At 58.9% G+C, this 22,323-nt stretch overlaps 1 protein-coding gene across 2 annotated transcripts; it reads left to right on the forward strand.

Moving 5' to 3' along the window:
* The first annotated feature begins 142 nt into the window (after positions 1-142).
* Positions 143-22,090, forward strand: Tpr2 (Tetratricopeptide repeat protein 2). Of its 2 annotated transcripts, XM_037230132.1 has the most exons (13): positions 143-417; positions 12,739-12,827; positions 13,192-13,316; positions 14,173-14,346; positions 15,496-15,650; positions 16,286-16,418; positions 16,780-16,983; positions 17,295-17,396; positions 17,878-18,049; positions 19,112-19,328; positions 20,043-20,788; positions 21,003-21,735; positions 21,767-22,090. In XM_037230132.1, the coding sequence occupies exons 1-11, from the start codon at positions 278-280 to the stop codon at positions 20,119-20,121; spliced, it is 1,590 nt and encodes a 529-aa protein (XP_037086027.1). In that variant the 5' UTR covers positions 143-277; the 3' UTR covers positions 20,122-20,788; positions 21,003-21,735; positions 21,767-22,090. The 2 variants fall into 2 exon arrangements, with proteins under 2 accessions (XP_037086027.1, XP_037086026.1); XM_037230131.1 differs by having other exon boundaries at positions 21,003-22,090.
* Positions 22,091-22,323: the final 233 nt, after the last annotated feature.

Genomic DNA, 22,323 nt, shown 5'->3' on the forward strand with positions numbered 1-22,323 from the left:
ATTTTTTCAATCATTTAACAAACAATTATAATAACATAACAAATCTGAAGACGTTATAGCAAATCTAATTTAGACTTTTGAAGATGTTATAGCAGTAAATTAAGGCAAAACCATGGCGACCCCGTTCACATGTGACCTTGGCGGTTATCAGATCCTGCAGCGCCTGCGTGTTTGACTGCGCGGGTGTGGATTTCTGTGCTGGTTGTAAAGAGAGCCTGTTTTGTTTTCTCCGGGTCTGTTGTTTGCATCTGTGTTTCTTATAACTAGTTTTGCAGAAATGGCTTGCGACAGTGATGTTGAAATTATTGAAGATCCTGCCAGCACCAAGATGGATTTGGATGCGGATGACGACGTCATGATCATTGAATCCATGGATGTGAAACTGTCACAAGAGGAACAGCTTGAACTAAACAAAAAGTAAGTGGTGTGGCAGTCACTTGCTAGATTAAGTGCTGGATTTTCGCAGCTGGATTGCATACTTAACGTTGTGCTTTTATCATCATGCTCCAGCTGTGGTAAGTGTTTTAACTGATCTTGCAGTTATGCAATATTGCTCATGCAAATTCTTTGAAATGTCAGCTTCTCCCTTATGTGAGGGTCATATAACAGGCATTCCCTAGGATTTCATGTTTATGATCTTATCATATCCCTCAACTTTTCCCTATCACATTGAGTGCACCATTCATTGTCATTTGCATGATTGTGGCATGGATGCATATGGCATAGCAGTGGTATAACCATATTCATATGCATCTGACCCAGCCCATTGCCTGCATGTTACTGTCAACCCAATTTTTTCAACAAAACAAAATAAAACAACAACAAAATCAACAAAAAAACAACAAAAAACCAAACCAATGGGAACAAATCAATTTGTTCCCATGCACCCTATGTTGCACTATCAAAGATATGATGTTTGTGACACAGGATATATATAACATGAACACAAACTGTTGCCAAGTAACTGTGTACTAAACTAAATAAATAGATGTCATTTGAAATTTGATGAATACTAATAATAAAGCAAAAACATGACTTGCATATGCCACCACTGTCAAAGCAATGCATCTGGTGGGGTCAGATGACCAACCATGGTCATTAATTGTCTGAATATGATGATTAATGCCCTGCTGGTGTAAATGCGGTAGGTGAAAGGTGATTTAAGTACTAAAATAGCTTTTTCCAGGGAAACATCATCATAGCTAACTTATTGTTGTCATAAAACACCTTGACCACAGAGAGTAGCGATATATGCATGTGATTCAGCTTCTGTCAGCTAGTTGCCAAGATGTATGCTGAGATTCATGTTGTCAGAGTTTTCCTACCAACAGTGGGAAAGGACATCTCAGGTTTTTGGGATGCCACTTAGATAGACCTTTGACCCTTTGTGCATCTTGCAGTGAAGGTGAGGAGCAACTTGGCATCAGAGGCTAACAAAGACCTTCAGCAGCATACAGAAATGAATATATATATATCCTACCATTTAGCAGTTGAATTTGAGATCACATTTACAGCATGTCATGTAATAATAAGATTATGGAACACTGCAAATAACTCCCATGGGCCCTAAATATAGTTAACATTGTAGGCAGCAGATTGGGCCAGTACTTGTAAAAACATGCTCAAAATAAGATAAGTAATCTAATAAGCAGGAATTATAAAGAGCTGGTAGTGTTATTACTATCATAATATCTGAATTTAAAGAAACTTCATAAAGCAAAAACTCAAAAATTACAGCTCATCTCTTGTCCCAACATTCTTCATCAATAAGCATTGAAAAATCCTTGAAGAGCCGAAGGGAGGCTGTGCCACTAATGCCAAAGTACCAAAAATATTAAGGAGAGTGGCCTTAAGCTAAAGAATATTGTGCAGACAAAGGAAGACAAAGAAAGCAGGGTGAGAATGTGCCATTACATAACATACCTGAGAGTGAATCTCAAACACAGAAGATTGGTAGAACTATGACTGCCAGTTTCCAAATGCTGTCTGGGCATTGATCAATGCTGGTGCTTAGAGGTTGACAAAATATTCAGGCATAGTATAAAAATAACAGACAGACCTGTGACCATCTGAGCCCAAACAAGTCTGATGCTGATCAGACAAAGGAAGCATAATGAAATTGAACTGATCAAGAATGGAATGCACCAAAAAGAATTTATGTTCCCCAATATCTACTTAATGATACCTAACACTTGGTAGAAGGTAATAAGAAGATATTTTCACATGAGAGCTTGACTTCAAAGGCAAGAGCAGCCACAAGATCTGTCATGTTGAAGTTATTACACACATGCCAGTGTAGGATTACTGGTTTTACTAGTCTTTGCTTGAATACAGTATTCAGAGCAGGAGAATCAAACTCTGGCTCAAACAGAACAGATCAAGGAAACCAGATGGGACTGACATTATGGGATCATGGACTTGAATGATTTTACTACCCAGGGCTACCACCTGGTGCTCTGTCATAGCAGCATAGGACTGATGAATGCAAGGGATGTGGGACTCATGATTTACAGTGATTTGAATGTTCTGGAATGTCCCAAATGGAATCCCTTATCACTGAAGAACCAGTGTTGCTCACCATACAATGCTCTAAGATGTACAAAACAGGAACTTGATTCATACTAACTTACTGAAGATTTAAGCATATTGTTTCACCATTGCTAAGGAAGCTGAGCAGCTGTGGGCTCAGGAGCAGACTGCCCAACTGGGTGGCATGCTTTATGAGAGCTATCAACAAGTCTCGGTCAGCGGCAGTGGCTCCTGTTTAGTAAGAGTCTTGAGTGGATCCTTGGAATATTTGTGGTAGATCCAATGCTCTGTATTGCCAGTGTAAATAAACTACCTACAATAGTGCAGCTTGACAATGTTTGTTGATGACTCAAAATTGTACTGAGCTGTGCAAAAATTGGTGAAACTAGAGTACTGCAAGAAGACCTGGAATTCGTCATCCAGTAGTCAAGCAAAGAGTTGGTAATGGTAGAAGTCCAAATGTTGCAGGAGCTGACACTTGTCTGTGAAAAGGCATCAGCTGAAGGTACGGATTGCATGAACAGGGGCACATTTTCTACAAAATGAGTGAAGGGGGGGGGGGGGGAAGCAGGCTGGGCAGTGAGCAATGATGCTTTTCACCTCTCCCCCTTAAAGTGCACCAACAACTTGCTTTCTTGCTGGTCTTGGGCCATTTCTTCTCCAAGGAGAGGGACGAAGTCTGGTTGTAGGATGAAGCCAGCTCAACTGAACAAGAAATGGAATGAAATGGATTTATATATTTGGCATCACAGTTAGCTTAATACCAAGCTTGTATTCTTGTCTTCGAGCTAAAAGTTCACCCCTGGTGTTCTCTGCCAGTGGTGTTGTTGGGTTGTTGTGGGAAATAACGTATCCTAGTTGATCTCATAATTCCCAACGCGCGTCCTAACTCGTCGACGCCTTTGGAAGCCCAGATGGGCTGCTGGAGCTCCCCCTGGGGCTGCCGCCATCGTCTGCGAGAAGGCGTCTGGTCGGCGGGGCCCGCGACTGCGGCGTATCGGACGCCGAGTCGCTCGGCGCGCTGTGCGGCTTGTCTCGACCTTGGAGCGGTGTCGATGCGGTGGGCGACACGCATCTATCTGCCGCCGGCTGGCGCAGGCTTGGCAGCGGGAGGAGCAGAAAAACCGATCTGCCGCACGAGGTCACGGCTGCCGGCCGACTATCTGGTCACCAGCTTTGGCGCGCGCGTTTTGCCCCGCGCCATGGCGGTGTACCGAGTAAGCCGGAAATCCGTGGTGTGCCGACTTGGTTTGTGCGGTTAGAGGAGACAAGGAGAAGCCTGTGTCACTTCCGCTCATGGTGCGGGTGGCTAGTGGCCTGTAAGTTGCACGCTATTTCGAAGTGGTGCATGCCTCTGAGCATCGGGGTCCGACTTTGTTCGCAAGTCGGTTCGCTATGGTTCAGTTATATAAAGTATTAGGATCTCATCTCTCAAGTAGCTCATCGCTCAAGTATGCACATCTTTACGGGCGTGTAGCTCAGAAATTAGCGGGTTTTAGGTCTCAAAAATGGCATGGCTATAAAGTGCACCGGATGATCTTCAAGATGGCTATTTCAATTAAATTGCACACAAATGTGGAACATACCATTTAAGCTCATTTTAAGGGGAGTGTCCCACAGTCGTATGGGGTTTTGAATTAGGATAGTCATTTTGAAGATAGTTCAGTGCAGTTTTCATCCTTGCCTTTGTCAGGGCTTAAACCCTCTAGTTTCATAGCTTGATGCCCGCGAACTTGTGCAGATTATTTCACGGTCACCCAGACATGCATGACGCCATAGAAATGGCACGCGAATACGGACATCTCAGTGGCCGTGTAGTGACCGAGGTCGAGAACGTATCGTAAACGGATTATTCGTGACCGGCAAAGGTTAGCTGGATTTCTAGCTTCAGCGAACATCAGCCAGCCGTCATCCAATGCAATACGTTGAGTGCGAGTTTCGAACACGATTGGTTTGGCTATTTGGTGAGTTCGATTAGAGGCCTTCCGGCCAGTAATGACCATTTCAAGGCTATGGGGACCCAATCACCGAGACTTAGCCCGCACAGGGACCCCGCTGCGGGGTATGTGCCTGGCGTTCGGACGGGATCCTCGCCAGGGGGCACTTTGACCCGCTCGTGGCTGGTGCGTGCAGCCTGCTCCGGACATGCGGAGCGTCGCGAGGAGGTGTGATAATACAAGAAAGAGAACGAAAGGGCATCCCGCTTGAACACAAGTTAAGTTTCGTACTACATAAGACAGGAATTTGGGCAGTGGGCCGAGCAATGACGGAATAAGATTCGGAATCGAATCACTTAATAATTGTGCCATAACTGAGCATGTGAGACAAGGTAACAGTATAACATCAACGGACTAATGTGCAAAAACACCAGGAGAAAGGGCCAAAACACGAACACATCACGATATGCTGGTTCAGCAAACACGTGATAGCAAATACCGCCACCTCTCAGCAGGTTGAAGTACTACAAGTGAGTTAGCCCGTCCGCTACAGTGGCAATTCTGACACGCCCGGTCTGGCAGCAACTCTGACGTCATAAAGACGTTCCATGACGTAATCCAACGATGGAGTATTGAGGAGCATATGTACTAAATAGCGGGACTGTATCGTCAAGACAGCATTTTACTTTTAAATGCAAACCGATAGTTATAACCGAGCTCATTACATCAAATCTGATGCTCGCTTCACGATCTTCAAATATGGGACACTCCCTGTAAGTGTTTGTAGTTTTGGCAATGGGATGTTGCTGCCAGTGAAGAAGTGGATGAAGCTGATACGGACGAAGGACCCGGTCATGGAACGTGCAGGTTATCTCGCTTTCGAAAGAACTGCGGTGCTGTTTTGCCGCTCTAAAAATGTGGATGGGTGCTAAGCCATGAAGCACTGCATGCTTGCCACTTACATTTATAGTCAACTAAATGCCTGTAATTAGGTTAACTGGTTGTCCAAGCTCAAACACAGATATGGACACCTACATCGCTCAAGTAATGATGTTGAAGTGGTCAGGACCCTGACCCAGCCAAGTACAAAAGTCTGTGGTACCATGCCGTGGTGGGAGTTTGCTTGATAGTCGTAATTACCGCACATTTGTATCGTCCACCCTCCGACCACGTCTTGACCTGCAGCGCCCCACTAACGGTCGTGGTGTCCGACATTCGGGTGACCTGGGGCCTAATCACAGACAGTTAGGTTTAACATGAGTTCTGGTCATTAATTTCACTTGTGTGTTTCGATTGCATGACATCGAAATGTGGCCTAAACATCAGGATGTCTACCTATAGCGGTGTATCCATGCTGGAAACGCCATGAATGGAGGAAGCGTGGTCAGCGCCCGCAGCTTCGCGCCAGCTGACCGTGACGTTGGGTTTTGACGACGTTGGCAGTAGCTCACGTCTTCTAGCGTTGACATGTCTCACGGTTTTTATGATGGGCCATGAAACTTGGCCAGGAGCCGAGCTCGAGCCTGACATTTCGCGGCTGTGAGGCATACACTCAACTGAACCCTCCCGTCATATTAGCCAATGAGCAACGGTGCCACAATGGGCCGGATTGCGCACGAAAGTGTCCTCAGTTTAATCACTCAATTACGATTTTACAAATTACAAACACTGCTCCATAGTAGGAAATCGCTTGCAAGGCTCTGCTCGTTTTTGCCTTCGATAATGTCCCACTGGCGAGAGTTGCCTATAAAGCCAACTGACGCTGCAATGCTTTTAAGACGGCCTGGCCGACTGTGCGTGCATGGGGTGGCTTACCCCAGCGCGAAGGCATACTTTTGCCAATGGTAGAGCTGAATAGTTTTGCGGTTTTAGTTTAAATGGAATAGTATGACATAAGCTGGTGCGATACCATTCACGTGATGAAACAAGCCCCGTGATGGCTCGTTGTGCAAACAAACGGTCACCAATCATGAATCAGCCCTGCTCGCCGGTCAGCCTGCCGGTGCCAGGGCCAGCAGGTCACGTGCAGCTGTCACGTGACCACTCCTGCGTATCGAGCAGCTGAGAATGGTTGCGGGCAGCGCGTAGTGGGCTGCCGCTCTGGTGCGCCCTCTTGGAAGATCATTTGGGCTGGGGCAATGCGCAATGGAAAGTGCTGCTTTTTCGAGATGTTCTGACGTTTTCACTCCCTCAAATGACCTTTTACGGCGGGCTCGCCTTGAAGCTTTTTGTCCCGCCAAGAGGTCTTAAAAACGCCCCATCTGGTCGGTTCAGCTGCAGGGCGCGCACTCTCGCCGCGTGCTTCACGCGCGCTGCCGCACGGTCTGATGAATGGCCGCCCGTCTCCGGAGCGTGCCATGAATGAAACGCGCATCCCGAAGCGCCGGGGGCGCGGCCAGCGAGCCGCGCCCTCGGTGCACGCTGGCCGGGCGGCCGGCGGGGGCGGCGCGTGGACGGGTTCTTGTGGTGCGGCGTGCCGATACGATCAGATGTGTGTCGTCTGGGAGCGATCGGACCACTCGGTCGGCTCGGCCGGCGCCGCCTTGACCCGCGGACGGCTACTTTCGTTCGTTAGACCGGCCCGGCCACCACCGAAAAACGGCGCCGTTGATTAGCGCAGGGGTGGTCGGCCGTGGCTGGGCCCACTGTGACGCCGCGCTGGACCCGCGACGGTCGGGCCCGCCCGTCTCTCTCGGCGTCATCCGACGCGCTCCACTCTTGGCACTGCCGAACCGCCCCGAAGACGACCGTCATCCTGTGAGGGCACCAGGTGGCGTGGCCAGCGCGCCATGCGCGTGCCACACATCGTGTTCCACCCGTGCGGGGAGGAGGCGCCGCGCCAGCCGGGCGCGCTCTACCGCACCGGCATCCGTATCAGCCTGACGCCGCCGCCACTTCGGCGACAGCCGGCACCGCCGGCGCCGCCGCCGCGCCGGACGCGTAGCGCCGACTCGCGCCGCCGCCGGCGCGGCGACGCCACGCCCGACGCGGCGGGCGCCGGGCTGGACTCGCCACTGCCGCCGCCGCGCCGTCCGAGCCCTTGTCGGTCGTCGCCGCCGCCGACGCCGCCACCGCCGCCGCCGCCGCCGCCGCCACCGCCGCCGCCGCCGCCGCCGCCGCCGCCGCCGCCGCCGCCGCCGCCGCCCGAGGCGGGCCGACGGCGCGGCGCGTGGTGGCCGTCCGAGGGCGGGCGGCGACGCGCGCCGGCTGCACGGCGGCGGGGCAGCCGGTCGGTCTCGCCGCCGCCGGTGCCGAACGGCGGCGGCGGCAGGGGTGGGGTGCGCCGTGACTCTGAGGCCGGCCGGCCCGGCTCCTGGGCCGGAGAGGAGCCGCACGCCGCCGGCCTCTTCATCGGCCTGCCCACTGACGAGGAGCTCAGGTGAGCTGGCAGCATCCTCAAGGCGTTCTATTGCCCACTGAGGTCAGGTGAGCTGGCAGCATCCTCAAGGCGTTCTCTTGCCCGCTGAGGTCAGGTGAGCTGGCAGCATTCTCAAGGCGTTCTTTTGCTCACTGAGGCCAGGCGAGCTGGCATCATTCTCGGGACGTTCTGTCCGCCGAGGGGAAGCGGTAGGTGAGCTGGCTGCACGCCCAGTGTGCTCTTTTGACCACTTGGAAAGGTCAGGTGAGCCCAGAAGGTTTGAAAAAGGCCAGTGGAGCCATATGAGAGCATACGCCTTGCGTGGCGGGAATCCCCGCCGGTTACCACGGACCATCGTGAGCGCTGACTCGGTGTGATGACGTCGCTCAACCGGTCGAGGCGGGTTTGCGCCGGAAATAAGGTATGCTTTTGCGACGCGCTGCCCTACCCCACATAGCAAGCTCTATGATGCTATTTGTATTGAATACCAAAATATATGTATAGATTATATGTGTACATATTATATATATATATATATATATATATATATATATATATATATTATTGTTACTGGTACTAAGTCTGGTATGACATCAGCACGAAGACCTTAGTAGAAATAAGGTTCACAATGCGTATAATTCACTTCCCTGCCTAATGTAACGACATTTTGGGTGGCTTATTTCGTTCACAAGCCTCACGCTTATATTAAATATTGTCTGAAATAAGGGCGATGGACGGCGCCAACAGGTGGCAAGGGCTGCCCCCACTTCCCTCTCCTGCGCTTCCTTTGGACGTTGTTTCTCCCGACTTAAGTTAGCATTTTGTGAACCATGTGACATTTCGAATTAAAGATATTGTCCCACCCCACCCCTAAGCATCAGTCTGTCTCCCCGTAGCCTTTCCTCGGCGTGGTATCGTGGCGACGTCCCCACCTTCAATTGTGCTTTACCGTGTCCGAGGCCGTGTTTTGACCAGTGCGCAGTGGGCCGGCGTACCAGAACGGTAGCCAAGCACTGTGTCGTATGTGAAGGCGGCTGTGCTGTCGGTCGGCGGGCCGCCAGCGGACTCGGTGGTGACAGTCGGACCCCCGCCGTCCGCTCGGCTTCACGGTCACCAACCGGCCGTGGAAACTGCTGAAAACCGCAAATGATCGGCCGGCGCTGTCAGCTGTCTCGGGGCCTGTGACCTGAGTCGTCGGACGTCGCCGATGCAGCAAATAGACGACAGCGGTTGGTTGTGGCGCATTGCCATGAAGCCGCCGTGCAAAATGTGTCGCTTATCGGCATGGCAGTAGCGTTTTCGTTGGCGGGCGACGTCGGCTTCTGAGCCTATCGCCGGGCTTCCGAGTCCAGTACTTCTGTTGCGTGATATTCCCACTGTTCGGACGGGCGGTTGGGCCGGTGTCGCCGCTGTGAGCCGCGCTGCGGTGACGCACGTCCGGCCGCGGCGTCCTACCCCTGTGGAGTGGGACCGGGTGGGGAGCAGCCGGCTCCGTCCCTGTGGAGCGGGGCCGGGTGGGGAGCACCCGGCCCCGCCCCTTTGGAGCGGGCTGGGTGAGGAGCACCCGGTCCTGCCCCTGCCGAGTTTTGCTTGCTTTAGGTTTGATGGCGACTGGACAGCGGCGTGTCCTGGACTACGGCCACTGGTCGGCCGGCTCACCAGGAGCGCCGGGGCCGCTGCACGGCTGCTGGTGCGGATATTTTAAGCCCCGTGCCGTGCCCCGGCCAACTCGCCCACTCGAATGTCTTTTCCAGGGACGTTGTCCTCGGTCGTGTTGACTTCAGAAGAGTGACGGTTCGGTGCCCCTCGGGAAACGACTGCTGGTGCGTGCCTTTCCGAGCGTAAGGTGTTTACGACGGTCTCTGTTTGCGCAGCTGGTGTCTTACTGGAGGTCAGCAGAGCGGAGCGGCTTTTTGAAAGGCTCCGGTAAGCTGACCGAATGGCTCCTATGGTAGGGCCCCGGGACGCCTTTCAGAGCTGTGGATTCGAAGAGAAATTTCGTTAGCCTTCAGGAACCTGTTTTCTGGGAACCGCTCGTCAATACCATTATAAAAAGCTAGGCTTGCATTTTGTGGATGAGGAAGTCGGTCGTAGTGCGCCCGTAATAGTAAAGAATTTAGATGGAGTGGTCAGTAGCAGTTTTCTGCACGTAATTGAAAGCATATTGATCTATTGATAAATTTCTTCGGTCCAGCTGTTCCAGCTCAAGCCTGGTAGTACTTGCTTTCCGTGGTTCGCCACCGGACGTCAGCTGACCAGATTAGAGAAGCAGAGGCCGGATGCATGCGCTCAGCCTGGACCATTGAGTCCAGTTGTTCAGGATGTCGTTTCCGTGTGCATCGGGGACTGCTTCCTTCGCCGGTCTCCGCGTCCACCTGCCCTCGCCTCCGTGGACTCCGAGCACCACCTGCTCCGTGGACCCGATTTCCCCGCTTGTCTCGATGAACTTGCATCGCCTGCTGGTCCCGGCGCCGCCGTCCGCGAGCAGCCTCGGTGGACCCCCGTCTCCCCACGCCCATCCCCTTTTATTTTCCTTGCCCGCATGCCTTTCTGTAGCCCGTCTCCCACTGTCTGGTCCCTGCTGATGTGTGTGTCGCTCGTCCCCCGTCCCCTGTCCCCCGTCTGTCCTCGGCCCTCCTCGCCCCCCCCCCCCCCCCTCCCCCGGGCTGCTTCCGCGGCCCGTCGCCGCCCGGCAGCTGGCCAGCCCGTGTTGCCTGTCACACCGGCACGCCGCCGACGCCGCCGACGCCGCGCCGGGCCGGCGGGTGGTCAGTGCGGCGGCGTCGGCGGCCGCGGCGGTGCCGGTGTCGGAGTCGAGCGCGCCGAACAGCCCGTCCACCGGAGTGGGCAGGGGCCGGCGCAGGCTGCTGCAGACCGGGGTGCAGAGTTCCGGCGCCGCGCGCCTCGCGCTGCGGTACATCTGGTGCCGCACTGCCTTGTGCTGTGGGCGCCGGTGTCGCGCCGGGAGCGCGGCTAGCGAGTGGTGCGCCGCTGTCGCCGCCGTCGCCGCTGCCGCCGCGCGATGGTCGAGCTGGGCGCCGAGCTGGGGTCGGCGCTGACCACCCTCTGGGCCCGGCTGCGCGTGGCGCTGCGCCAGCCGAGCGCCGAGCCGCCGGCGCGGCCCAGCCGCGGCAAGGCCAGCTACCGCTACCACTGCTGCGCGCGCTGCGAGCGGCGCGGCCCGTGCGACGACCTGGCGTTCGGCGCCGGCGCGTGCGTGCGCGCGGCGGTCGGCGCGGCGCGCAGCTACCAGGCCGGCTGCTGCCGCGCCGCGCCGCGCGAGGCTCGCTCCGCCTCGCCGCGGCCGCAGCTGCTGATCGAGGAGGACGCGCCGCGCCGGCGCCGGCGCCGCGAGTGGTGCCGGCGCCGCTCCGAGCCGCCGCCGCCGGCGCCGGCGCCGGAGGCGGTCGCCGAGGAGGTGGCGGATCGCGTGCGGCTGAGTCCCGGCCAGCAGCAGGCGTTCGGAAAGCTCGCCAGATGGTGGGTGGCCGAACCTGCTGGCCGACCCGGGGCTGAGAGCGAGTCGTTCCCGGTGCAGGTCACGCGGGTTCGTGACGGGGTTCGTGTGATGTGCTGGCTGCGGAGGTCGGTCGTGGTTGACCGTCTAGATTCCCGCGTCCACGCGCTGTTCCGTGTCAGACGCGATTTGCTCGCGTGTCGGACGCTATGAGTGGTGGACGTTTTAGGGTACAGGATGGATGGTGTGCCTACCAAAGGACGGAATGACGGTGCAAGGAATGCAGCTCTCGATCCGCACAAGGGCATTCACCTCTGACGATCAGAAATTGTTTTTGCTATGATACTTCATCAGTTGGTACCCTACCATGGAAACTTTAACCGGGATCTCTTGGCGACACTTGGTCCCGCTCCCTGCCACGGCTGTATCCGTCCCTGCTTCGCCTCGATCCCCTTCGGTCTCACAAAAGCATGGTGGCCGTGCTGGCTGTTGTTGGGCCGGCGGCACAATGAGCATACACTTGGCGCAAGCAATCATAATATTTGGACGCCGAACGGCCAGTCGTGACGCGGCTCTGGAATCGAACTCGTTGCGTGCCAGGACGCGATCGGTCAGACGCTCAGAAACGGAGCCAGTATTGCGCCAGCGCACCGAGTGCCGTGTGGCTGCCGTGTTACGCCAGGCGACGAAGCCGAGCCCAAGCCGGCGCTCCTGCGGGGGCGGACTGAATCCCGATGTCCGGCCGGCGTGCCTCAGGCGCGACTAGTCTGCACGGCCGCTTGAAGCCGCCCGACGCTTAACTTGTGGGCGTAACTCGAGAGGCCCACGTGACTGGAGCGCCGCCCCAACTTCTCACCAGTTAGCGCGTCCCGCTGTCAGGGCGTCCCGGCGGCGGTGGCGCGTGCGGCCCGGCCTGGCGCCAAGCGGCGCCATGGACGACGGCCGGCGGCGGCGGCGCGCGCCTGACAGCGGACAGGTGGGCCGTCCGGCACGCGGCCGCCGTCCGTTTGCCAGCCCTGTTTGTGCAGGTGTGAGCCGACGGCCGGACAGCGCGTGCCTGTGCTGACCGCTTCTGTCCGCCAGACAGCTCCGGTGCGCCGGTTGCTGTCCGGCGGGCGCCGCCGCTGGCAGTGCCGCCGCTTGGTGGACTGGGTGGCGCCCGGCTGGTGCATGCGGGCTGCACCCATGGCCTGGCGTCGGCGGCCGGGGTCGCTACCGCCGGGGTGGGATCTGGTGGGATCTGATCGGTGGGATCTGACCTGGTGGGATCTGACCTGGCCGGGCGGTCACCCAGGCTGGCCGCCCGACCCCTGGGCTCGGGTGCGGAGGCGGGGTGGTCGCGGCCGGACCCGGCGTCAGGTGTCGTCAACGGTGCCAAGCATGGCGCTCGGCCCTGCCGGCCCTCACCACCCGCGCCAGACGCCCTCCCGTTGGCTAAATATTGCTCCTGTTTGCAGGCTCGCCGAGAAGAAAAAAGATGAAGGGAATCTCGCCTACACCGCCAAGAAATACACCCAAGCACTCGAGCTATACTCGCAGGCCATTGGTAAGAGCACAACACGAGCGTCCGTTACGGTGTGACTGTGACAGTTCGCGTCCGCACTCCGCGCCTGCTCCGGGGCTCATTCGGTGGCGTGTCTTCACCTCCGTGTTTGTGTATCTTTCGAACTCGTGGGAAGAGCAACTCTCGCCGGATGTGAAGAGCGCGCCACTGGGATGCGGGCCTTGGCCCGACTCCGGGCGCGAATGACGAGCTGGGGGCGGTGGGTGACCGGGCAGCCGCCGCGCTAGCCCCCGCCGCCTCGGCCCGACTCCGGGCGCGAGTGACGAGCTGGGGACGGCGTGTGGCCGGGCGGCCGCCGCGCTAACCCCTGCCGCTCGATCGTGACCGCCGTGCCCCCGCCCGGCAGGCCTGTGCCCACAGTCGGCCACCTACTACAACAACCGGTCGGCCTGTCTACTGATGATGGGCCAGCACAGGCAGGCGCTGCAGCAGGCGCGCGAGGCCGTCCGGCTCGACCCCAAATACGTCAAGGTCAGTGCGGCGGGTGAGGCAGAGCTCCAAGCACGGCACGGTCGGTGATGGCAGAATTCCAAGCACAGCGTGGCCAGTGACGCGAACCGGGCCCCCACAGAATGGTCGGCCTGGTCAAGCGTGCAGGTGGACTCGAGCCTGATATCGCCGCAGCCGAATCAATGCCGACTTGAACACCGCCAAGGGTCGATGTCAACTGACCCAATAGCTCATCACAACTTCGAGTCACCCTTGATTCGGATTCGGACTCCGAATCGACTCCGATCCCGACTCTAGCCTGATTTCCGGAATCCACACCGATGTACATGGTGACAAGAACCTAATCTAAAAAAATAGAGTACGGTGACAAGAATCTAAGCGAATCCTGTTTTATTGCCAGTATGAGTCTACATAGGACATTGATTCTGATAGCGAGATTGCCAAATGTAGTTGTGTCACATTTGTTGCACGTTTATAGTCGTCGGATCTAGAGTTGAGTCGGCTCGCCGGCCGTATGGCTGCTCCTTGCCGGCTCCGTCTCAGAGCATAAGTGCGAAGGCATGGACTCAGTCCTGACTCAGCGGGATCTGGCTCAGTCCGGGGTCGTTGTGTAAGCACAGGTCTGATGTAGGCCTAACCTTGCGGAATGCGGCAGGGCCGGTAAGGCCGGCTAGCGGCCACGGCATGCAAAGCAGGACCTCTCCGCCTTCCGGCTTGTTTGCTGTTTGTTGCATGTGATTTCGTTTACTCTATGTGCATGGACTGCGCGGCGCCTGTCAGCTGGTACTGCCCTCGGTTCGTGTGTGTGGTTCTGAGTGCACCGGGGCGTGACCTGGCCGTGACCCGGCGGATGACCGGCGCCGCGTGTCCGCCGCAGGGCCTGCTGCGCATCGCCAAGTGCCAGGTGATCCTGGGCGACGTGGCCGGCTCGGACTCGGCGCTGAAGGAGGCGGCCGCGCTGGAGTCGCATAACCCGGGCATCGCCACCGAGCGGCGCAACCTGGACGCCGTGACGCGGCTGTCGCACGAGCTCGACCTCGCCTGGCAGAAGGTGGGCAGCGGGGCCAGCCGGCTCTCGGCCGGTGGTGGGCCGTGGCAGGCACGTCGCGTGCGCGCCCCGGCGGCGGTGGCGGCGGCCGAGCCGCGGGGGCGGTACGCGGCGCCGTGGGCAGACCGGTCGGAGGTGATGGGTGCAGTCGGTTAACGGTGCTTGAGATAACTACCGGGTCGCCGGCACCGCGATCAAACCCGCGGTGCTCGTGGTTCCCCCTGGAGGACTCCGTTGTGGAGTTTTTTGGGCCCGCGCGCCCTTGGTCGGCGCTGGTGCCGGCGCGGTGTCCGGCCCTGGGCGCTGGGCTCTGTTTCGTGGCCCGCCCCTGCCGCTGGCAACACGGCCGTGCCGTGCCGTCGGCGCCTCCGTGTGGAACGGCCGTGCCGTGCAGCAATCGGGCACGCCAACCGGCTGCCAACTGCCCATGTGGTGCGCCAGCCTGGCGGCCGATCGGCTCCTGACGACCCGTGCAGCCGCGCCGCCGCGCCCGTCCGCACGCCATTTGACGCCGAATGGTCGGCCGGCTGACAGCTCGAGCTGCCCCTCCCCCGTCCCCACGCTGCGCCTCGTGCTGCTGGCTTGGCAGGGAGAGACGACGGCTGTGTTGGAACGCCAGCCGCTGGCTGCCCGCAACGGCGCTCTGGCAGGCGGCTGTGTGCGTCTGCAGGCAGGCTGTCCCCTGATAGGTTGTCCGGGTTGCCCCCTGACTAGTCTCAGCGGGTTGTCCCCTGATAGAGCCACCCGGCGAACGATGCCCCTCCATCCCCGCGGGGCGCCGCTGCAACGCGTCCGACCGGGCAGGGCACTCGTCCAGCTTGTCAACCGCAGCAAGGTACCCTCTAACGTGCCCGCCCCGGCAGGGCACCCCTCTAATGTGCGGTGTGCACTTCAGAGGGGTGCGCTGGCAAGAACCCCTCTAGCGTGTCTACACCGGTAGTGTGCAGCTCTGAACGTGCCGTCCCGCCAGCGTACCCTCAAACATGTACACCCTTTCAGGGGCCCCTCTAGCGTGTCTACGCGGATAGCGTACACCTCTAACGCGCTACCCCGGTAGGAAACCCCCTCTAACGTGCCACCCCAGCAGGGTACCCCTGTAGTCTGTCCACACCGCTACGGCGCAGCCCTCATGTGACGCACCCACGCCGGCAGGGCGACTACCGTCGCGCGCTGTTCTGCGCCGAGCGGGCGCTGACGGTGGCGACGGGCAGCGCCCAGCTGCGGGTCCGCCGGGCCGAGTGCCTCGTGCTGCTGGGCCGCTACGCCGAGGCGCAGGACATCGTGCAGGACATGCTGCGCGCCGACAGGTGAGCGCGCCGGCCGCTCCCGGGCGCGGCGAGGGCGCCTGCTCGTAGGGCGCCCGCTTGGAGGGCGCTCACTCGGAGGGCGCTCGCTCGGAGGGCGTCACTCGGAGGGCGCCCGCTCGGGGGGCGCTTACTCGGAGGGCGCTCGCTCGGAGGGCGCTCGCTCGGAGGGCGCTCACTCGGAGAGGGCGCTCACTCGGAGGGCGCCCGCTCGGAGGGCGCTCATTCGGAGGGCGCCCGCTCGGAGGGCGCCCGCTCGGAGGGCGCTCACTCGGAGGGCGCCCGCTCGGGGGGCGGTCGATGGTCCAGGTCCGGGGAGTGCAGGTGGGCTCGTTTCCCCCGTCATTTCCACCAGCGTCGCCGGCGTTTGTAAGCTGGTGACGCACCAGGCTGTGCATACACCAGCGTATGCGGCCGGATTGTTGTAACGTCCCCCGTTCGTGACCAACCGCTGGTATGGCCTTTCGAGCCGGCGCGCGTGTTTCTGTCGCGTGTGATGTGGCGTCGCCGGCGTGTTGCGACGTCTGTATTGTGACGACCAGTGGGAACGTCACGTTTTCGCCTCGCTCGTCGCGAACGGAGGCGCTGCGTGCGCTCGGCCGCGCGCCGTCGCCTGACGCGCCGCTCCGTGTCGCCAGCATGAACGCCGACGCGCTGTACGTGAGGGGCATGTGCCTCTACTACCAGGACGACGTGGACCGGGCGCTCACGCACTTCCAGCAGGTGCTGCGTCTGGCGCCCGACCACCAGCGCGCCCGTCACGTCTACAAGGTAACCGGCTGTTGATGGCGGCGTCAATGTCGCCGGCTTCGCTGTCATGTATTCGGGCCTCGGACGCTGTCGGCATGGAACAACCCGTGGACCTTCGTGAAAGGCTTATGGACTGTTGTCAGTCGGGGTGGCAGCTTGTTCGTGCAGAGCCAGCTCCGGGTCGGTCCGTGTTTACTGCATCGTGTGCTGCGATTGCCGTGTGTGGAGGCCACCTTGGCCGTCGTCACCGCGTGTTACACAGTCAGCTGTGGAGAAACCGAGATATCGGCTGTGACGGCCTGGGGACACTGTGTAGGCTCACGTGAGCAGCGTAACAATCTGCGGCGTCCTGACTGCGTTCTGCTCCTGTGGCGGCATTCAGCAAGCGAAGAGCCTTAAGACGAAGAAGGACGAGGGCAACATGGCCTTCAAGAAGGACAAGCTGCAGGAGGCGCTGCGGCTGTACACGGAGGCGCTGGCGATCGACCCTCACAACCGCTCCACAAACTCCAAGCTGTTCTTCAACAGAGCGACCGTGCAGTCGCGGCTGAACAACAATGAGCAGGCCGTGGCCGACTGCTCGCAGGTACGCCTCCGCCCGTGCTCGGTGGCGCCGGCCTCGGGCTGCAGAGCTCACCCGGCAGAATGTCAGCAGATGTGTCGTGTGGGATCAATCATGTGGCGGGTTCGTGGTGAGATCGGCCATGGAGATGGCTCCAGTTTCTGAATGGCTGTCGCCGAGCGCCGTGTCTGCTGTTTTGTCATCCGCAGCCTCTGCTCGGATAATGTACCGGCGGTGGGGCTCCATGTGACTGAGCTGCCGGGTCAATGACTACTTACTATGGCACGAGTCATTGGAGCCCGACGCAGCAGGGTCAGAATCTTGCTCTGTCGCAGGCGATCAAGCTCGACTCCGGCTACGTGAAGGCCTACCTGCGAAGGGCCAAATGCCACATGAACACCGAGGAGTACGAGGAGGCGGTCCGAGACTACGAAAAGGTGAGACGCGAATTCAGGATCAGGCGGACAGGTCGTGGCGGATCTAGTGGGAGCTGGCCAGAGAGCATTTGTTGGTCACACCGAGACCAGATCCACATCATATGTGGAAAGTTCAGTCTCTAGGGAAGAACGGCGATGGGTTTGCGTGACGTATGTGCGACCGGGTGTAGTGGAGCGGGTCTCCGCGGCCAGCTCCGCCGCACTGTGACTGAGCACGCGGCTGTGGGGATCTCCCAGAGCTTGGTCGGATGACATTCGCGTCGTCCACGCGATGGAGCCTGCATTTCACGTGACTCGCCGGCTGTCCTGAACACTGTCCGGCGATCGGCGGCCCGTAGTTGGAGCAGCGGCTGGCAGGCGCGGCCTCCCCGCTGCCGACTGTGAGGGGCGGTGACGTCACGTCTGGTCCCAGCTGTGCGGCACAGCCTGCGGCCAGGGGTAGCTACGTGCCGACGGCAGCTGACGTGTCCCCCTATGCCAGGTGTGCAGCATGGACCGCAGTCAAGAGCACCGCCGGCTGCTGGCCGAGGCCAAGCTCGAACTCAAGAAGTCCAAGCGCAAGGACTACTACAAGATCTTGGACCTCAGCAGAACGGCCACCACCGATGAGATCAAGAAGGCTTACCGGAAACAGGCGCTCGTGCATCACCCAGGTGCGGCCCGGTTTGGTGCGACGCGGCTCGGTTTGGTTACATCCGATCTGGTCTGGTCTGGTCTGGTCCAGTCCAGTCTGGTCGGGTTCGGTGCGGTCCGACCCGATCCGGCCGGTCTGGTTTGGTTCAGTTCGTTCTGATTGGATCCGATCCGTTACGGCACTCCACGGTCGGTGGGGTCAGATCCGGTCCGATCTGATCCGATCCCACCCGATCCGATCCCATCCGTTTTGGCACGGCTGGGCCGGCGAGGTGTGCTCTGGTTTGCCACGGACCGGACCTCGGATACAGCTCCGGCCGCCCGGCCTGCTGCAGATGGCCCAGTCCCGTGACTGCCGCCTCTGTGTCGGTCGCCGCGCTTCTGACGTCTCATGGCGGGCTGCCCGCAACCTCGTTCAAATTTCTCCGACCCTAGACTCGTGCGTGCATGATGCATGGCATGCTTTGTATGCACGTGTAGACGCGCAGAATGCCTTTTCCAGCTTTCCCAAAATCCTACGAGGGCTGTGTACAGATGCGGTCCATAAAACTGCCCTTTCATCACTTAACTCGCGTTGTAGTCATACTGTGAGTGGGTTAAACGAGTCGACCTGGGCCCGGCTGACCTGATCAGGCTGTGGACTTCTTTGTTGCAAAAGCAATCGAGTTAAATTATTCAACGTGCATGTAGTATGCCATCAAAATGCACGTTGAATAACCATGTGCACCATGAATAACCTTACCCTTCTCATTAGAAAGGGTATGGTTACCATTCAAAGCGGGGCATTATTCCTGCTCATCCCAAATTTTTTGTTGAATCGTTCAGCTGAAAAATGCGCGATATTAGCAGAGGGCTTAAGTTGAATTCGTGGGCCCGTCTTAGGCAGTATCCGCCCTTTAATCCGTCGCGGGCATCGGCCGTAAAATCCGTTGTTCCGTTCGAGCCCGCCTGTTTCCCACCTGCCGTATCCAGATTGGAATCCGCGTCGCTGAAATGTGTCGATGCTCGTGGCCGACACCCCGCCGGAGCGTGACTGCCGCTGGCCGAGCTCTTTACGACTGAACACCTCCGCGACCTTGCAGACCGGCACTCGAACGCCTCGCCGGAGCAGCGCAAGGAGCAGGAGCACCGCTTCAAGGAGGTGGGCGAGGCGTACAGCGTGCTCTCGGACCGCAACAAGCGCGCCCGCTACGACACCGGCCAGGACCTGGACGACGCGGACGGCTTCTCCGGCGCCGACGTCGACCACAGCAACATATTCCAGGCGTTCTTTGGAGGCCAGGCTCCCGGCGGCTTCAGGTGAGGCAGCGAGGGCCTGGTGCGGTCTGAACTGGTCTGATCTGGTGTGGCCTGTACCGGTATGACGTGATCCGGTCTCGTGTGCGTGGTGTGGTCGGGACTGGTCTGATGTGATCCGGTGTCGTGTGTCTGTGCGACCTGGGCTGGTCTGACCTGGTGTGGCCTGGATTGGTCTGATGTGATCCGGTCTGGTGCGGTCTGGACCGGTCCGATGTGGTTTGGACTGGTACCGTGTACGATCCAGTCTTGCGTGGTCCGACTGGTCGGTGGGCCGCGTATTGTGCGCGAAGGGTGTGTGGTGCCACATGCTCACTGGAGAACTTCGCGGGGGCAAACCGTTTGCTTCTCACGAATTCCCTTCTTCTTTATAGGAGTTCAGTGACTCGAAACCTGTCACCTATGAGTAAAATCAGCAGCATTGGAAAGGTTACCAATACCCAGAGGACCGCCTATAGCGGGGCAAATATCGTGTCCTCTGTATTTTTATCCACCGGCTGGGTTTTATCGCGACCACCCCATTCAGGGCTACCTGAGGCGGCCGGTCGAACCGAGGCCGGTATTGAACGGTCAGCTAGCGCACGGTCTGGATCCCGGCCAGGGAGCGGCAGATGAGGTCTGTCGTCCCAGTGAGGCTCGCCGCGTTCTTTCCTGTGTTCTGTGTTCTCTCCAGTGCTGTGGTCTAGTAGCCGCTCACCCCCGCCGACCCGGTTGCAGGTTCAACATGGGCGGCCAGCAGCCGTTCGACTTCGGCCACGGCGGCGGCGGCGGTGGTTTCCAGTACACGTTCGGCTAGGTGCCGTCTGCGTGCGAGTGAGAGTGAGAGGCCCGTGCGCGCCCGCCGGCCGCAGTGGCGCCACCTGTCCTCGGCGAGACGCTGGCGCCAGCGCTGACGAGTATGAGGCGGGGTGCCAGAGCGCGCGCCGCCCGGCCACACCCCGCCCCCAGATTCAGCCGGTCGCGCCCCGGGGCGGAACGTCTGGAAATCTATTGCATTGAATGTGTTCTGCTCATGTTATGTTTGATATCCGTCACTGGCGATCGGGGTGGGCCTGGGATGCAGTATCACCGTGTGACTTCACGACCGCCTCCGGAGCGGCGCGGCGGCGGCGTTCTTGGCTGTAGACTAATGACTTAATGCGCAGAGGTGCTGACGCGGGCGGTGGCTGCTGCCAAAAAGGCTGCGTTTGGGAGGCAGGGAGCGGGGGCAGCTGGTCCTCAGGGGTGCGAACGTGAGTCCGGCTCCAGATCAGGGATGGGACGTCTGTCCAGCTCCAGGTCAGGGATGGGGACGTCTGTCCAGCTCGAGGTCAGGAGTGGGACGTTTGTCCAGCTCTAGGCCAGGAGTGAGGACGTCTGTCCAGCTCCAGGTCAGGGGCGAGGACGTCTGTCCAGCACCAGGTCAGGAGTGGGGACGTCTGTTCAGCTCCAGGCCAGGAGTGAGGACGACTGTCCAGCTCCAGGTCGGGAGTGGGGACGTCTGTTCAGCTCCAGGCCAGGGATGGGGACGTCCGTCCAGCTCCAGGTCAGGAGTGGGACGTTTGTCCAGCTCTAGGCCAGGAGTGAGGACGTCTGTCCAGCTCCAGGTCAGGGGCGAGGACGTCTGTCCAGCGCCAGGTCAGGAGTGGGACGTCTGCCCAGCTCCAGGTCAGGAGTGGGACGTCTATTCGGCTCCAGGTCGGGAGTGGGGACGTCTGTTCAGCTCCAGGCCAGGGATGGGGACGTCCGTCCAGCTCCAGGTCAGGAGTGGGACGTTTGTCCAGCTCTAGGCCAGGAGTGAGGACGTCTGTCCAGCTCCAGGTCAGGGGCGAGGGCGTCTGTCCAGCGCCAGGTCAGGAGTGGGACGTCTGCCCAGCTCCAGGTCAGTAGTGGGGACGTCTGTTCAGCTCCAGGTCAGGAGTGAGGACGACTGTCCAGCTCCAGGTCGGGAGTGAGGACGTTTGTCCGGCCCCAGGTCAGGAATGGGACGACTATCCAGCTCCAGGTCAGGGGGAGGACGTCTGTCCGGCTCCAGGTCAGGAATGAGGACGTCTGTCCAGCTCCAGGTCAGGAGTGCGGACGTCTGTCCAGCGTCAGTTCAGGAGTGTGACGTCTATTCGGCTCCAGGTCAGGAGTGAGGACATCTGTCCAGCTCCGGGTCAGAAATGGGACGACTGTCCATCTCCAGGTCAGGAGTGGGACGTCTGTCCAGTTCCAGGTCAGGAGTGGGATGTCTGTTCTGCTCCAGGTCAGGAGTGAGGACGTCTGTCCAGCTCCAGGTCAAGAGTAAGGACGTTTGTCCGGCTCCAGGTCAGGAATGGGACGACTGTCCAGCTCCAGGTCGGGGGTGAGGACGTCTGTCCGGCTCCAGGTCAGGAGTTGGACTCTGTCCGGCTCCAGGTCAGGAGTGGGGACGTCTGTCCAGCTCCAGGTCGGGAGTGAGGACGTCTGTCCAGCCCAAGGTCAGGAGTGAGGACGTCTGTCCGACTGCTGTGGGGTCCGCCCGGTGTTAACCGACTGACGGCTGTCGGCTGCCCTCGACACGGGTCTGCGTCGCCTAGAAGCTCTGCTGGAGACCGTCTCCACAACTCGAGACCCTCCGTACCCTCCCCCGCCTCCCTCCTCAGCCGGCCGACGTAAGGACCTGGTCCTGGAATGGTCCCTCGGAGAAGCAGGCCTGGGAGGAACAGTGGAATGCTAGCACCGGCACCGGCCATCGTCCCAGAAGTCGCTGTAATCCTACTTTTTATGCTACGCTCAGAAATACATGGCAGCCCGATTCTGAATTGGTTTGTGGAAGGCAGACAGAGGGGAGGGCATGACAGGCTGATTGGTTGCCGAGGACGCGTGGTCTGCAGCCAGCGATTTCAGACGGGTCAGGTGCGGGCAGGAAGTCGCGTGGCGCTACACCACGCACTCAGCGAGCGTCCATGCGCCTGAAGGGACGCCTGTGCCATTCTGTCTTGACGGAAGTGACTTCCGGACCGCGAGACGGGCGAGTCCGGGCGTTAACTGAACG

Source organism: Pollicipes pollicipes, unplaced genomic scaffold (genome assembly GCF_011947565.3).
Source record: "Pollicipes pollicipes isolate AB1234 unplaced genomic scaffold, Ppol_2.1 Scaffold_6138;HRSCAF=7277_pilon_pilon_pilon, whole genome shotgun sequence".
Taxonomy (NCBI): Eukaryota; Metazoa; Arthropoda; class Thecostraca; order Pollicipedomorpha; family Pollicipedidae; genus Pollicipes; species Pollicipes pollicipes.